Below are 14,652 nucleotides of genomic sequence, written 5' to 3'. Positions count from 1 at the left end.
AGTGGCCTTAGGAAACTCACATAACCTTTCTGTATCTCATTTTCCCCATCTATAAATTGGTGGTGATGCCTACTTACCTTACAGATGTTGTTAGGATCAATTAATTCATGTTTGTACAACATTTTGCAAGAGTAAAGCACTAAATAAGTGACATTAATGGAGTATATGTGAAGTTGCTAATAATATTTACTAAGTTCTCATAGACTCATAGACTCACAGACTTTAAGGTCAAAAGGGACCATTATGATCATCTGGTCTGACCCCCTGCATGCTGCAGGCCACAAAACCGTCCCTACCCCTTCCCTGGACTCTGCTGTTGAAGTCCCCAATCCTGTGTTTTAGTGACTTCTAATATAATTGTTTAACATATTCATATATTATCATAATAATCAATGACCAAGTCCTGCTGTATAGTAATATAGAGAACAAAGACTGATCACTTGTGATATTGTGTGTTCATTTTTGTCTAGAGATGATCCATCTGTAATAAATATTTCTGATGAAATGGCAAAAACTGCCGTATGGAAGACATTGCTGATATCCTCAGAGAATGCAAAGGATAAGGAGTCAAGCTTTCCTTCTAAAAGGTTTTAACTTTTAAGTTATTAATATATTTAACCTTGTGTATTGGGGCCAAGCAAAACAGCTGATTTTTTAAAATTGAAAAATAAGGGACTATAGAATCATAGAATCATAGAATATCAGAGTTGGAAGGGACCTCAAGAGGTCATCTAGTCCAACCCCCTGCTCAAAGCAGGACCAATTCCCAGCTAAATCATCCCAGCCAGGGCGTTGTCAAGCCGGGCCTTAAAAACCTCCAAGGAAGGAGACTCCACCACCTCCCTAGGTAACGCATTCCAGTGTTTCACCACCCTCCTAGTGAAATAGTTTTTCCTGATATCCAACCTGGACCTCCCCCACTGCAACTTGAGACCATTGCTCCTTGTTCTGTCGTCTGCCACCACTGAGAACAGCCGAGCTCCATCCTCTTTGGAACCCCCCTTCAGGTAGTTGAAGGCTGCTATCAAATCCCCCCTCATTCTTCTCTTCTGGAGACTAAACAATCCCAGTTCCCTCAGCCTCTCCTCATAAGTCTATAAACATCTTTTATGACTATAAAACATCTTTAACTACCACTAAGTTTATTTCTTGAAGAGTTATTTTATTTTTTTAATTGTCTAATTAAAATATTCTGAGTCATATACACACTATCACTTTATAGATTCATAAATACTTACATGCTAGAGTGGAAAACGATATAGTTCAGTATGCCGATACCTGTGTAACAAACCACAGACTCATAACACCTGGAAATCACACAGCATTTATTTTGAGTCTATTCTTTGAATAAAGAGAACATGGTCATCACTGTAACTGAAATGTTCACATGCAGCACCCATTAGTGTTAATGAGTGTTACACATATACATTTAGGGCAGAGTAGAATGCTTGAAATTGCAATAAAAGTCTCTTTCATTATATATATTTCCGAATATTTGCAACTCCTATTTAGAACAGCAAACAAATGTAATTTTCTGTTGGCATAAAGTTTAAAGTATAATCCAGGAATATTGTAAAATGAAGAGATCATTTTTGTCCATGCCATTGAGTATGAATATGAATGAGTAGATATGTTAAATGTACAGCATTTATTGTAACAAGTATCTTCCGCTATTTCCATAACTTTTAAATTAACATGATTTTTTACTTAATTGTTTCGTATCGCATTTCTATCATAAGCTCCCCTTCCTAATCACTCTAGAAGCTGATTCCCCAAAGGTAAGACCCTGTCCCTCAACCTCTTCCTTGATTGCATTTTCCCATTTTAAATAGTGTCTTCTGGAAACCCAGATGACTTACTATATGTAATTTTTGGGGAGACAAAATGAATGGAAAACTCATGATCCATGTTACAATACTTTTGTCAGAATCTGCAGTGTCATTTTGTAATACTTGAAATAGGTCCTGTTCTATAAGGTCTAGAAGTGTTTTTCGTGTTTTTAAAGAGTCAATGTCTATTTAAATGAGAAATTGAATTTACTCACAATATATACATTTTTATTTGTCCAGGAGTCATTTTTAATATTTTAATCCAGAATTTGTATGGTAGATTTCTAAATCCAAAATATATCCTTGGAAAGTTGACTTTTTAATTGCTTTGGGAAGAGATGAAGTAGTAGAAAAAATTTCAGTTAGCGTCACTAAACTGAGTGAAATTAAATATAAAAGCTGTGGTCCAGAATTTTGTCCCCCCAAAATGGCATGCTGCTTTTTCAGTGTTGTTCCTTTACATAAACAGCATAAACAAGATTAACAGTTGATGACCAGTAATCTTCATTTCAAATCTCTGTAGACGTGCTTATTCATGTGCTCCATTTTAGCACCAATTTACTATCAATCAAAATAAAAATATGGCTCTGATTTTGTTTCCCACCCTCTATATGAATTCCAAAGGCCATAATCACAGTAGATCTGTGTATGGGGGAAGTGTATAGTGAGGCTGTGCAGGGGAACTCTCTAACCCTTGCATTTAGGGGCTGTCTCTTAACAGCTATGTGGATCTACTGGTCAAAAATCCTACATCAGAAATGCAGTGACTGCAATTTCAGTGATAGCTAAAAACACAAACACAGAAATAGTCTCCTCAGTAATAAAATTCTAAGCAAGCTGCTACTCATTTGAATAAACCTCTGAGCTAAATTATTTCATTATGAACCCAATTCTGAATCCCTGCACGTAACTTGAGTGCATGAGCCTTGCTCAGAGTATCTCTGTGGAAACTAAGGTAAAGAATCCTATTTTCAAGGGGAGAAGCACCAGTGCAACCCCTCAGTGGCTAAGGATGCCTACAGGAGTTTCCACTAGAAGCTAATCTTGAACCTAAAACGTACAGGGCCTCACCCATGAGTGACAAGTATTACAGATCTATATTCTAATGCATTTAAATGGAGATTGTAAGCTCCTCAGAGCAGGGGCAGTATCTCATTTATCTACCAAGTGCCATGCACATCTATGGTGCTGTCTTAAAAAAAAAAAAAAAAAAAGCAATAATAATTATTGTGTGTGTGTGTGTGTGTGTATGTATATATATATACACACACACACACACACACACTCGAGAGAAAGAGAGAGAGATTAGTTATATGAGCCAAATTTTTTGCTGGAATATACTGGTGCACCTCCAGTGACTTTAACAGAACTGCAGAGAATTTGGCAGAGAATTTGGCTCAGATGATATTAGTGAGGTTGTATGTGGTGGGTCTCAGGAGATAATTTGACCTTTATGACTATTCATTGTTTCCTGGTGATTATTTGCACTCCTTTTACTCAACCTAAGATGTAGGGTCCGGGCACGAAGTTCATACTCATGTGAGTAAGAACTGGAGGATGAGGCCCTTCGTTTTTCATTTTCAGGCTTTTAATCATAAAATCCCCCTTACTGTAAATGCCCAACCCATAGCTATAGAAATCCAGAGTCTGCTGTGTCTAGTGGCTAGCTTGTCTCAGCTGCCTGCATAGAACACAGGGAGAGAGATGGATTCCAATAAACAAGGGACACAATCTTTTTATTTTTTGTTCTTTGTAAACAAAAGCAAGTTCATATCATGCTTAGTTATGACACAGCAGAAACAAAACTAAATAAGGGCCAAATTCTGTCCTCAGGTGCATGTGCGTGGCTTCCATTGAGTTCAGTGGAAATTTTATGCTGACATTTGAGGATACAGTTTGATCTCAAATGGATAGAAAAGTATTGAAAATAAATGGATGCAGTGGTAATAGTTATAAGGGTGACCACACTGAAAAGTTCAAGGGACTTTGCAGGTAATCAAGGAAATGGGATGACAGTATTCTGCTTCCTGCAGGAACATGTGTTCTGCCATAAAGAGAAAAACGTGCATTGTCTTGTGTTGAAGGCAATTGCACTTGTGCTTTTGGGGACTAAACCACTAAACAAGCATTTAATATAGCATTTGTCTATAGTCCTGTCCTTGTTTATACGTTATCTGCCAAACTCCAAAATAATATGACTAAATGAGGCTAATAGAAACAAATGAAGATCCTGTAATAAGATTTCATATAAGCATTTTTCACTAGTAGAGGCTCTGTCCAGCCAAAAATAGACAAAGCCTCTTTGATGCTAACGTAGTAAACAAACAAACAAAGTTCAGTGCTGAAGGCGTTGCCGAGCTGCCTTAGGGGAGGAGAGGTTAGGTAAATGACTTCTCAGCAACTCCAGTGCAGTTACCCTATCATGGACTCTTCTGTCCCTGCCTGGCTCACTGGTGCTCCTTAGCCCCAAGGGTCTACACAGAGAATCTCAGCAAGGGAGACATCCTCTTCAGCCAGCACAGCCCATTTAGATTTCTCTGGCTGATTCAGTGAGAAGGAAAAATCCACTCCTGATGTTAGACTATCAGGAGACATGGATCCCCTACATCATCCCCAGGAGACAGCCTGGCAGGGTAGAGACTTTTTTCCAGAGAAGGCGACAGGACTGGGCAGTTGCATCCAGCTGAAATCAGTATTCCTCTGTTGTTTCCGGAAGCACCCCTTGAAATAGGCGGAAGCCTCCATAGCCAGGGAGATAAGTTTGGGCTTGATTTAACTAAATGAAAATAATATCTGTACCCTTAAAAACTATTTCTGTGAGGAAATTTTACAGGAGCAATTTTGGAGATTCCTTTGAAAATTTGTCCACCTAATTTAAATCCCCTTTGGATTTGGCTTGGTTCTCATTCACTCCTACTAGGGAATCATTCCTACCAGGAGGTTATATGTATGCTCCAGGTTTGTATTTCAGAAATACGTATTGCCATTCTTTGTCAAAGGGTTGATTTACCTGCACTTTGGAAGTGTCTTTAAATTTTATTTAAATTTAAAGACTGGATGAATCTTGCTCTAAGGAGCTTGCAGTGACTCTCCTTTCACATAACAATGCAACCTATTTGTTGTGCAGGTTGTCATAAACTAAGGTTCAGGACAGAGGAAATAATCACCCTTGCACATATTGTATATTGCTTTCTATAGGCAAATCATCAGCATTTTTCCATTAAAATTGTGTTAGAATTTGAATTAAGACTAGAAAATATTCTTTTTGTTAATATTCTGCTGACAACTGCCTTGTGCATGGCTGGGATACCCCTTTTAAAAAAAATTGTGCCTGGTATCACACAGCATAAATGTGTACTGAATCAAAGATTTAAAATTAAAGTAGTTTGATCTTTTTTCTGAAGAAAGGAAGACCCTGAAGCACTGCTCACTGTCTCTTCAAATAAATTGGTCCAAAATATTTCTCATACATGAGTGATGAGAATACACATATTTATAGCAAAGAAATACTGGGACCTCTTGTTTGTGCCATTTCAAAAAAATGCTGGTATTGTCTCAAAATTGTACCATTATCATTGTTGTAAAAAATCATTAACAGTATTGTACAATATTTGCAAAAAAAAAAAAAAAAAAGGCAGCAACTATTTTTTCTTGCATGCTCGCAGATTTGCACATGTGTAAACTTTCAGTTTATTGTTCACTTATCTCTTTACTAAAATATTGGCCAGTGTCGTCTGTACCATGGAACGCTGCAATTTTTCACTCTTGCTTCCCAGTTTGTGCCGTGCAGCATGAAAAGTTAATGCAATCCTGTGTGTTTTTCCCCAGATGAAATGCTTTAGCAACTAGGATAAGCCCTGCTGTAACATATATTCTTTTTTTATTTCCGCTCCTCCCCCCACAGTGCTGAAAGCAGAAGAGAGAAGAAAGCTGACTCAGGGAAAGGTGTTGACCGGGAGACTTGTCTATGACTTGTTCTTCAATTTATTTTTACAAACAAATGAAAGGAGTGCCACAATCATTAATATAACTGATTTTATCATATATTGTAAACTTTGTCTTTCATCCCAAACTAGCACAGGTAATGTAAGTAGTGCAATATTTATTTCATTTTCTTCTAAATGTCTACACCATCAGATATCTGTGCAAAAATCTACTGTACCCAATGCAAGAATCTTCACTTTCCTTGCTATGTGTTAGTCATTTGTTAATACTGAATTCATCTCAACAATTTAGTAAGCATAGTTTCTTTCAAATTTAACTTAGTAGCTTTGTACTGTATTTTTCTACTTCACCTGTGTGAGAATCCCTAATAATTTCATTCAAGACAAACTTGAAACATAGTCCCATTTCTTTTTTAGCTCTAGCCAATTATTTCAAGAGACCCAAATTAAATAATTAATGACTGACCTGATCCTGCAAACCCTATCTCGCTAGAATAATCCTTACCCATGTGAACTTTCCCACTGAACTCGAGGGTTACTCTTGCACTAAGAGCACTGGTATCAGACCTAATATTTATGCAGTTTTCCTTGAATTAATACAAAATATTTAATATTCAAATTTGTATGTAACTGGAACATAAAATCACATATCTAATATATAAAACATTCTCTTACCTTGTTAAAAAAGAGATATCCATTGATGTGAAATATTCATATGGTATTTGCTAAAAATGCAAGCTGTGATTACAGTGTCTTGTACTGTACTGAATGTTGCAGTGTTAGGTCATTAACAGCTGCATTATGATGTTAATGAACCCAGTATTTTATAATACTAGTGGGAATTTTGTAGATATAAATCTTTACCAGACATATGCAGTTATGTTGCCCTCCTAGTGATGATCTGTTTTCTGTTTAATTGCCTAAAATCTTTAAACGCCACCAATAAAATCATACATTATGTTGCACACCTATATTGTTACCCCTTTGCTTACAATCATGCCCTGCTGTCATCCAGATATGAATCATGCACAAGAGACTTAGAGGTGGTCGACCGTTGTTTTTGTTACACGCTCGTTTCATTATTCCATTAAATGCACGTTGATTAAAAACAAAACTCAAAATTGCAAATTAAGACATGGCTTAAAACTAGGACTTTCAATCACAGTTAATGTATGCAATTAACACAAAACAATTTAACTAGTTTAAAAAAAATAGGCACGATTAATTGCAGTTTTAATCGCACTATTAAACAATAATATAACACCAATTTAAATGTATTATAAATATATTTGGATGTTTTTCTACCATTTCAAATATATTGATTTCAGTTACAACCCAGAATACAAAGTGTACAGTGCTCAGTTTATATTATTTCTTATTACCAATATTTGCACGGTAAAAAAGATAAAGAAAAGAAATAGTATTTTTCAATTCACCTCATACAAGTCCACTCAGTCCTACTCTTGTTCAGCCAATCACTAAGACAAACAAATTTACATTTGTACAACACACAAGTTTACATTTACGTGAGAGAACGCTGCCCGCTTCTTATTTACAATGTCACCTGCAAGTGAGAACAGGTGTTCACATGGCACTGTTGTAGCTGCTGTTGCAAGGTATCTACATGCCAGATATACTATCCATTCATAATGCTCCTTCATGCTTCGATTTCCAGGCCCCCAAAAATTTCACATTTGTAAGTTGCACTTTCATGATAAAGAGATTGCACTTCAGTACTTGTATGAGTTGAATTGAAAACTATTTCTTTTCTTTCTTTTTTACAGGGCAAATCTTTGTAATAATATAAAGTAAGCACTGTGCACTTTGTATTCTGTGTTGTAACTGAAATCAATATATTTGAAAATGTAGAAAAAATCCAAAAAATATTTATAAAAAATTTAAATTAGCATTCTATTATTAACAGTGCGATTAAATCTGCAATTAATCGTGACTTTTTTAAATCTTGTGATTAATTGTGATTTTTTTTAAATTGTTTGACAGCCCTACTTAAAACCATTACAAATAAGTTGTTCTAGTACATACAAACTGATTTTACTACGGCATGATCCTTCAATCTTTAACCAAACTAAATTTTGCAAAAATAAGGACTGTAAGATCAGGCATTAAAGCATTGGAACAATAACAAAAGTTTTAGAGCGTTATGTGGAAATGTCACGATTTGTTATTTTTTTAACAAATTAAAAAACTAAAGAAGGCTAACTCTTATCATTGTGTTAGTGGCTTCAGTCTTGTAATCATTACAATGATAAATTTATAGGGCTTTAAGGCTTCCTAGCTCTTCCAATACGCTAATAATCACTCCACAGAGCTCAGAGGAGTGACTTTTCACACCCACTGTCCAACACATAAAAAGCATTGCTTCTAACGCTGTTTTGACTAATCTAGCCAGTGCATTCTGTTGCAAATAAGTAGGATCACTATTCTAAACACTACTTAGTATTATCAAAGCCCGTTACGATCATTTTTAAGGCAATTATATTTAATGGATGCAAAGAAGGATTTACATTTAATAAAAATGGTTTGTATTTATTAATTTAGGGAAAATACAGACACATGAAGGTTAAAATGCTTTGTTTTTATGTACCGGATGGTACACTGGAATATTCCAATTGTTTTAAGCTTAGTATAGAAGTACAATACTGGTTCATCCCTGGAAGCAGCTTGCTGGTGTTTTGATATGTTGCTGACTTTCTGTTACCGATGATCAAAGTGAATAGGAAGTGTCACATAACCAACTCTTAGAATACTAAGAAATCAGTATACTCAGTGGCATTCTGTATTGCCGTTCAGTATTTGAGTATTTTTTTTTTACAGTCACTCTATTCTTGTGAATTTTAATGCTATTCCAATGTTAATCTTAACATTTTGAAATCACATCAAATATAATGCAAATGTAGTGTTATGTATTTACTTCTAATTTCATATTCCTGGTCAAAATTACTGAATTTCTTTGATGTAATTTATTACAAAAGTTTAAGTAATGTGTACATGTGAATAGAATATTGTGTTTTTCACGACTAAGAAATGTTATGTGGAAATAAATATTTATCCTAACTGATTTTCATTTTTATATTGCAAGACACAATGATCTAGTCTGCAGGGCATTTATGCAGCATGACGTGTGTTTCTTGTTTTAAACATCTGAAATGCTACATTGGGTAGACATTTTGAAATGTTTCACTTGTACACTAAGGAAGTTCTATGTATGGTACTCACAGCTCGGTGAACCATTTGGAGTAAGTAATTTAATTGACAGATGTATGTCCCAATCCTGCAAGGTGCTCTGTGCAGGTGGATCTCTGTGTCTAGGCAGTGCCCTATGAACGTATTCAATATACAATCTGTATTAGCTAATTGTGATTGATCACAAGTCACATGGTTTCTGTTCTGAGATTAGATGAGTTTAACTAAATGTTAAATTGTGGCTTTGCCACAAGCACTGAACAGGGGTGGCACATTGTTGTATTGCCCCAGGCGCAGACCAGGAACCAGATTATGATTTAGTCCCAAAATGGCTTCTGGTTCCTCTCCTTGCTCCGATGGAGCTCATGTACACCAGCCATATACCTTACACAAGTTACTTCCCCCTAGTGCACTGACTCACCTGTGCTGGCGGGTCCAAGAGGGTACTGAGTCCAGGCTCAGCCTTTTCCCCACCCCTGCCCTGCCTACATGCACAGGAGGGGGAGTTGCAGGCCCAGGGAGGCTGCTCTCTCAGCCTTTCATGAAGTTTGTAATAATAAACTGGCACTTGAGGATGTAGAACTACTCTGTACAGATTGCAGTTATGTACCCTTCCCCCACGTATTTGTATTATGGTCACTGGCCATAGGTATAATCAACACTGCTTCTGTAGTGCTCCGGTCTCAGGTGGCACTGGCCCATTGTACAGAGATTGCAGATCTTTGTGTTTTCCTATATTCACGGGATTAAATTAATCCCTTATATAACATCACCAGAGCTGGTTTAGGCAGTAGTGTCACACCTATAGCTGCAGTGAGTCTGTGACGTGTTGGACTCCTACCCCATTGCAGCAGGGAGAAGTGAAATGCAATGGGCCATTTACTGTTTGTACCACATGGTGTTTCATGCTGCCTGAATTATGTGGTGACAACTTCACAGCTACTTGGCATCAAGGAGGGTTCTCCAGCACCTCAGGCTTAGGTGGGACATATCACTTATGCCTAACTGTTGGACTCTGGTGCACGAGAGATTATTTTATCATGATTGACATTTTTTCACATTTCTTGTCACCTCTAAAAATGTAGCTATTATGTGCACCCATGGTATCCATAAGGGAGGAAAAGTTCCTTGATTTACTTATCACTTTTATAGCTTGTTGTGATCCTATTCTGGGTCATGTTTCTTCTCCCTTGAGTGAATAGAATCTTTTGTTCATTTCTCATATTCTGGAATCAGTGAGCTGGCTGTTATTACTGCTTAGAGGAAATATAATACTTTGAGAACATTTTAGGTAGAAGGTGGTAAAGTATGTTAGAAATATTAATAAATTGCACCTAAAATCACCACTGTGATGCGGGTGGTCATCTTGTTCACAGCAGGTGTTGGGTTTTGTTTGAGTAAATGAGGCAAGGCTGAGCTGTTCTTACAATTTTCAAAGTACATGTTTGTGAAAACTGCAGCCTTGTTTCCACTAGAACCCTGCCCGTCTCCTCAAGGAGATGGAATGCTAAAGCTGCTTTGACTTTGTTCCCTCTCCCGCCCCGGATTTTATCTGTCTACTTCTAGATTCACACCTAACTCTACTAACCCATCATACACATGTAATAACTATGGGACAGGTATATGTTAGAAACCAATGTGCTAAATGTAATATAGTCATATCATGCTTTGTTACATGATACTACCAAGGACTAAATACAATTATAAAAAAGGTGGAAATATTGCACAGGACTAAGGGCTGATCTTCACTACAGGGAGATCGATGCTGTTGCAATTGATGCAGCAGGGGTCTATTTAGTGGGTCTAGTGAAGACCTGCTAAATTGATGGCAGAGCGCTCTCCAGGCAACCCCAGTACTCCAGCTCTCCCAGAAGAGTAAGGGAAGTTGACCAGAGAGAGTCTCCCGTTGACGCAGCGCAGTGAAGACAGCAGGGTAAGTTTACCTAAGCTGGGAGTAGTGCACCTTTGGTCAGCTTACCCCAGTAGTGAAGACAAGGCCTAAGTTTCCTTTATTACAAAAACATATTTGTTGTTGGAGTTCTTAGTCAAGTTTTCTAGTAGATAGAGGACTACAGATATTGTTCAGAACAAAGTCTTTGGTACCACAACTTTGCCTTCATTCCATTACAAATTTTGCTGTTCTTCTTTTAAGATAAATGGTTTGCTCTTTCCATACATAGGTACAGAGCATTCTACTAAAAGCCACAGGGCTATATAGTCACTTTATTTTTAATTCTAAAAGGCTCATATTATTCCTGAGTTTCCCATTGTGGAGCCTGTTAAGTGCAGCCTGATGATAAATCTGAGAGAAATTTACAGGTAGATTGTGGAAAACTCAAACCCTGTAGCACATTTCTATACAAAGACATCAGCCAGTGCTTGCTCCCAGTGATCGTTAGATACTCAGGCTGCATTTTAATTTTTCACTGATTATCTATATCTTAAGCACTGGCAACATGCCCAGTCTTGTATGACACTGGAGGTAATACAGTTCCTCCCTCACAAAGATTACACTAAGTAACAATGGGCCAAAGATCCTTGCTCAGGTTGTACTCAAGCAAATTCTCATAAAAGTCCACACCAAACTGTCTGATTAAGGAGCGAGTAAGCGCCACAATGCTGATGCCCTTTAGGCACTTGTGGAATTCAACTCCACAGTTTTGATAGACATTACTCAGGGGCTTTGCAGAAAGCTTTTCTATAATCACAGCTTAGTTTTGTTTTAGAGAGTGCTACAAGGCAGACCTGTCATGTCATCTCATGAAATAGATTGTACTGAAAAAACAGAATTTTCTGCAAGAAATGGAATACTAACATAAGTCTCTCTTATTGCTGTTTTTAGTGTAGCTGATAAAAACATGGGACATAATTTTGCAGAAGTTTATGTTGAAAATTTCATCCTGATTGTCACTAAAAATATTCAGACTTCAGTAAATTTCAAAAAGATCTCTATTAATCATCTGAGCTTTCTTTAACAGGTTATAATTCGGCTTGGAAGGATTTGATTTTTCTTGGTAAACATCAATTTCACTGTATGCGTACAAACTGACAAAAATATTATTCCATTGAAATAAAGTATAAAAAATGCTGGTTGAGAATTTAGTTTGATTTAAGGATATTTACTTTGTATATTTTGAGATGTGATGTCAATTTGTATTTTAATGGTTATAAAGCTTTATCTCAACATCTGTCTTTAAATAATTGTCTGACACTCCCCAATAACTTCCTGCAACTGTGAATTACAAATTAATATAAAAAATTATGCTTAAAATCCATAATTTTGCACAAATGAACATTTAAATTGATAAAAATGGTTAAATAGATAAATGATAACAATCAAATTGTGCCAAACCTATTTAAAATGTTCTAGGGCACACTTCCTTTCTATTCCAGACCCCCAAACTTCTGCCTCTATTCAGCTAGCAACTCTGTGAACACGAGTAATTTATCAGTCAATATCACCAAGAAGTAGACCATATATGTACATTTCCATTTTAGAGTGAAATTAGTATGTATGAAAAGGTATTGATTGAAACACCACACTTTAAAAAAGGAAATTTGGCAAATGACATGTAAACATTCTTGTGCTGATAAAACCTGATTTAAAACAAATTTAAATAACCTCTGTTGCCAAGCAACTATCGCATCTTTGTCATAAAAATTGACATGATGTGTACATGGTCATTAAGGATTTAAAAAACTGTTTTCAGGTGGTCTCAAAAATAGTTATATTGGCTCAGTGCAAGTTTAGATGAGAGAATCTACTGGAAAAGTGCCATTATTAACAACTTGATAAAGAAATCCCAGTATGGAATGGAATGCCGTTTTGGTGCTAGGGCAATGAGAAACATTGCTTTATGAAATGGCTCATATGGGTGTAAATATGGCTGTGTGCCTGTCCTCCAATGCCATGGTCTTTGTCCGTATACCACTAGGGAAAAGAAACAAACAATATTATATCTGGCTACATACAGAACCATGTACAACGTCATACATGCTATAGAAATCTCAATATAAATATTCAACAGAACACCTGTAACCAATCAAATTATCAGAGTTCCAGAGTGCCCAGTGGTTGTGGGCCACTGAGAAGGGGAACTGATGATTGGAATGTAGATGAGGTGCTGAGTGACCTACCTGCTTATTTCCTTGCTTCATATGGCTTGTGTCAGTGGGACATACTGTCTATCAGCCTTAACTTTGCTCTAACAGGGTTTTATGTGGGAATTTATGTGGGCTTTTTAGTAAATATGTATCATTGTTGACAGTTAATCACAGGGCTTGAGATCAGTGCTGATATGCATTATCCTTTGTATAACCCCCTACAGAGCCCAGCCACATAGAATATCCCTTTTCCTTTCCTGATAACCTTCAGAGCTGTACTCTTCCATCAAAGCTCTGTTCACCCTGCTATGCCACCACTCTTGTTTGTCTGAAGGCGCAACTGGTTCTGTAGCACAGCTGCAGGTCTGTGACAGTTTAGGCTTCAGTTCTCCCTCCTTCTGGTCCCCTGCCAGGGGTGAGGTCAGAGGGGGAAAGGATAAGGTGCAGCACAAGTTTTCAGGCTGATAGCTTACAGTTCCATTAGAGGCAGCTGCATCAGAAAAGCCAAGTAGCTGATGGCTGTGAACAGCTTTGTCAGTTAACCTAGCTGAAATACACCAAGATTATCTCGGGCAAGGGAAAGGATTTGGGTATTTAATTCTGCACATTTCAGGTGTGGTCCATACACAAGATGTTATCAGTGTGTGAATGTGGAGTTTGATGGACTGTGCTTATGTAGCTAAAGGAACCCTATGAAATGTGAAGATAATAGGATGACATTTCAAAAAGGCAAATTTTCCCCTGTTCCCTGTGTGAAAGTTACCAAATAATTTACTAAAAAATTATACAGGAAATTACTTTGTCCTCTGGAGTTATTTTGCCAAATCTGGTGCCTAAATTCAGACACTAAAGCTGAAACAGAGATTTTCATCCTGGTTGAAGTACAAATCTCAACACAACTTCAATAAGGCAGTTGCTATGTATGCCTCCCCATAATATGCGCATATTTTTTGAGATGATAAAAGTAAGAGCTACATTCTCATCTCAGATCTGCCAGGTAGATATGAAGGGAGACTGTAGCCCTGACAACATTCGTTATTAGCATTGAGTCATACCATTGCTTGGAAATCCACCTGGGCATCAACAAGAGCTTTGGAAATCTGTGCTGCTTGCTGAAAGTGAACGTTATCTGGGAATAAGAAAGAGAAGAAAAAGGTAAAACAGAAATGGCTTCGGTGCCACCCTGGGGAAAAACAAAACAATGAACAGAACACCCAAACAGGATTAAGATACAAGCCTCTCCTGCATTCCTTACTAGGAGACAAATTAGTTGTGGAAAGCTAGATTATTTTATTGATGTAAATGTAACAGCCTTGCCCCTGAATGATTTTGTTTTGTCAGTAGTAAAACTGCAAACCTGTCTGTAACACTAAAATGTCTAATTAGTTGCAACTCACCATCTGCTGTTCCGTGAATAAGGAGATACTCAACGTCTTTGAAATTTTCAGCTTTGGCCATGACTGTTGAACTCTGAAAATTAAAAAAAAAAAAAAAGGTGCTATTGTTCAAGAATTGGTTTGCCACCAAATGACTTTCATTTCAGTTAACATAATCAGGGGTCCTCTGAATAA

General features: G+C 37.0%; 2 protein-coding genes across 2 annotated transcripts in view; one reads left to right on the top strand and one right to left on the bottom strand.

The window, feature by feature from the left end:
- SLC4A10 (solute carrier family 4 member 10) overlaps window positions 1-7,106 on the top strand; it is a 199,810-nt gene extending 192,704 nt beyond the window's left edge. The window contains exons 24-25 of the mRNA XM_054044808.1: window positions 471-587; window positions 5,734-7,106. Of these exons, the coding sequence (XP_053900783.1) occupies window positions 471-587; window positions 5,734-5,800 (184 nt within the window). The 3' untranslated portion in view covers window positions 5,801-7,106. The remainder of the gene's footprint in view (window positions 1-470; window positions 588-5,733) is intronic.
- A 1,193-nt stretch (window positions 7,107-8,299) lies between these two features.
- DPP4 (dipeptidyl peptidase 4) overlaps window positions 8,300-14,652 on the bottom strand; it is an 80,917-nt gene continuing 74,564 nt past the window's right edge. The window contains exons 24-26 of the mRNA XM_054044805.1: window positions 14,479-14,551; window positions 14,137-14,210; window positions 8,300-12,908 (exon numbers count right to left, since the gene is read on the bottom strand). Coding sequence (XP_053900780.1) covers window positions 12,810-12,908; window positions 14,137-14,210; window positions 14,479-14,551 — 246 coding nt within the window. The 3' untranslated portion in view covers window positions 8,300-12,809. The remainder of the gene's footprint in view (window positions 12,909-14,136; window positions 14,211-14,478; window positions 14,552-14,652) is intronic.

Source organism: Malaclemys terrapin, chromosome 11 (genome assembly GCF_027887155.1).
Source record: "Malaclemys terrapin pileata isolate rMalTer1 chromosome 11, rMalTer1.hap1, whole genome shotgun sequence".
Taxonomy (NCBI): domain Eukaryota; kingdom Metazoa; phylum Chordata; order Testudines; family Emydidae; genus Malaclemys; species Malaclemys terrapin.
Note: the sequence above shows the minus strand (reverse complement) of the source record. Positions and strands in the feature narration are given on the sequence as shown.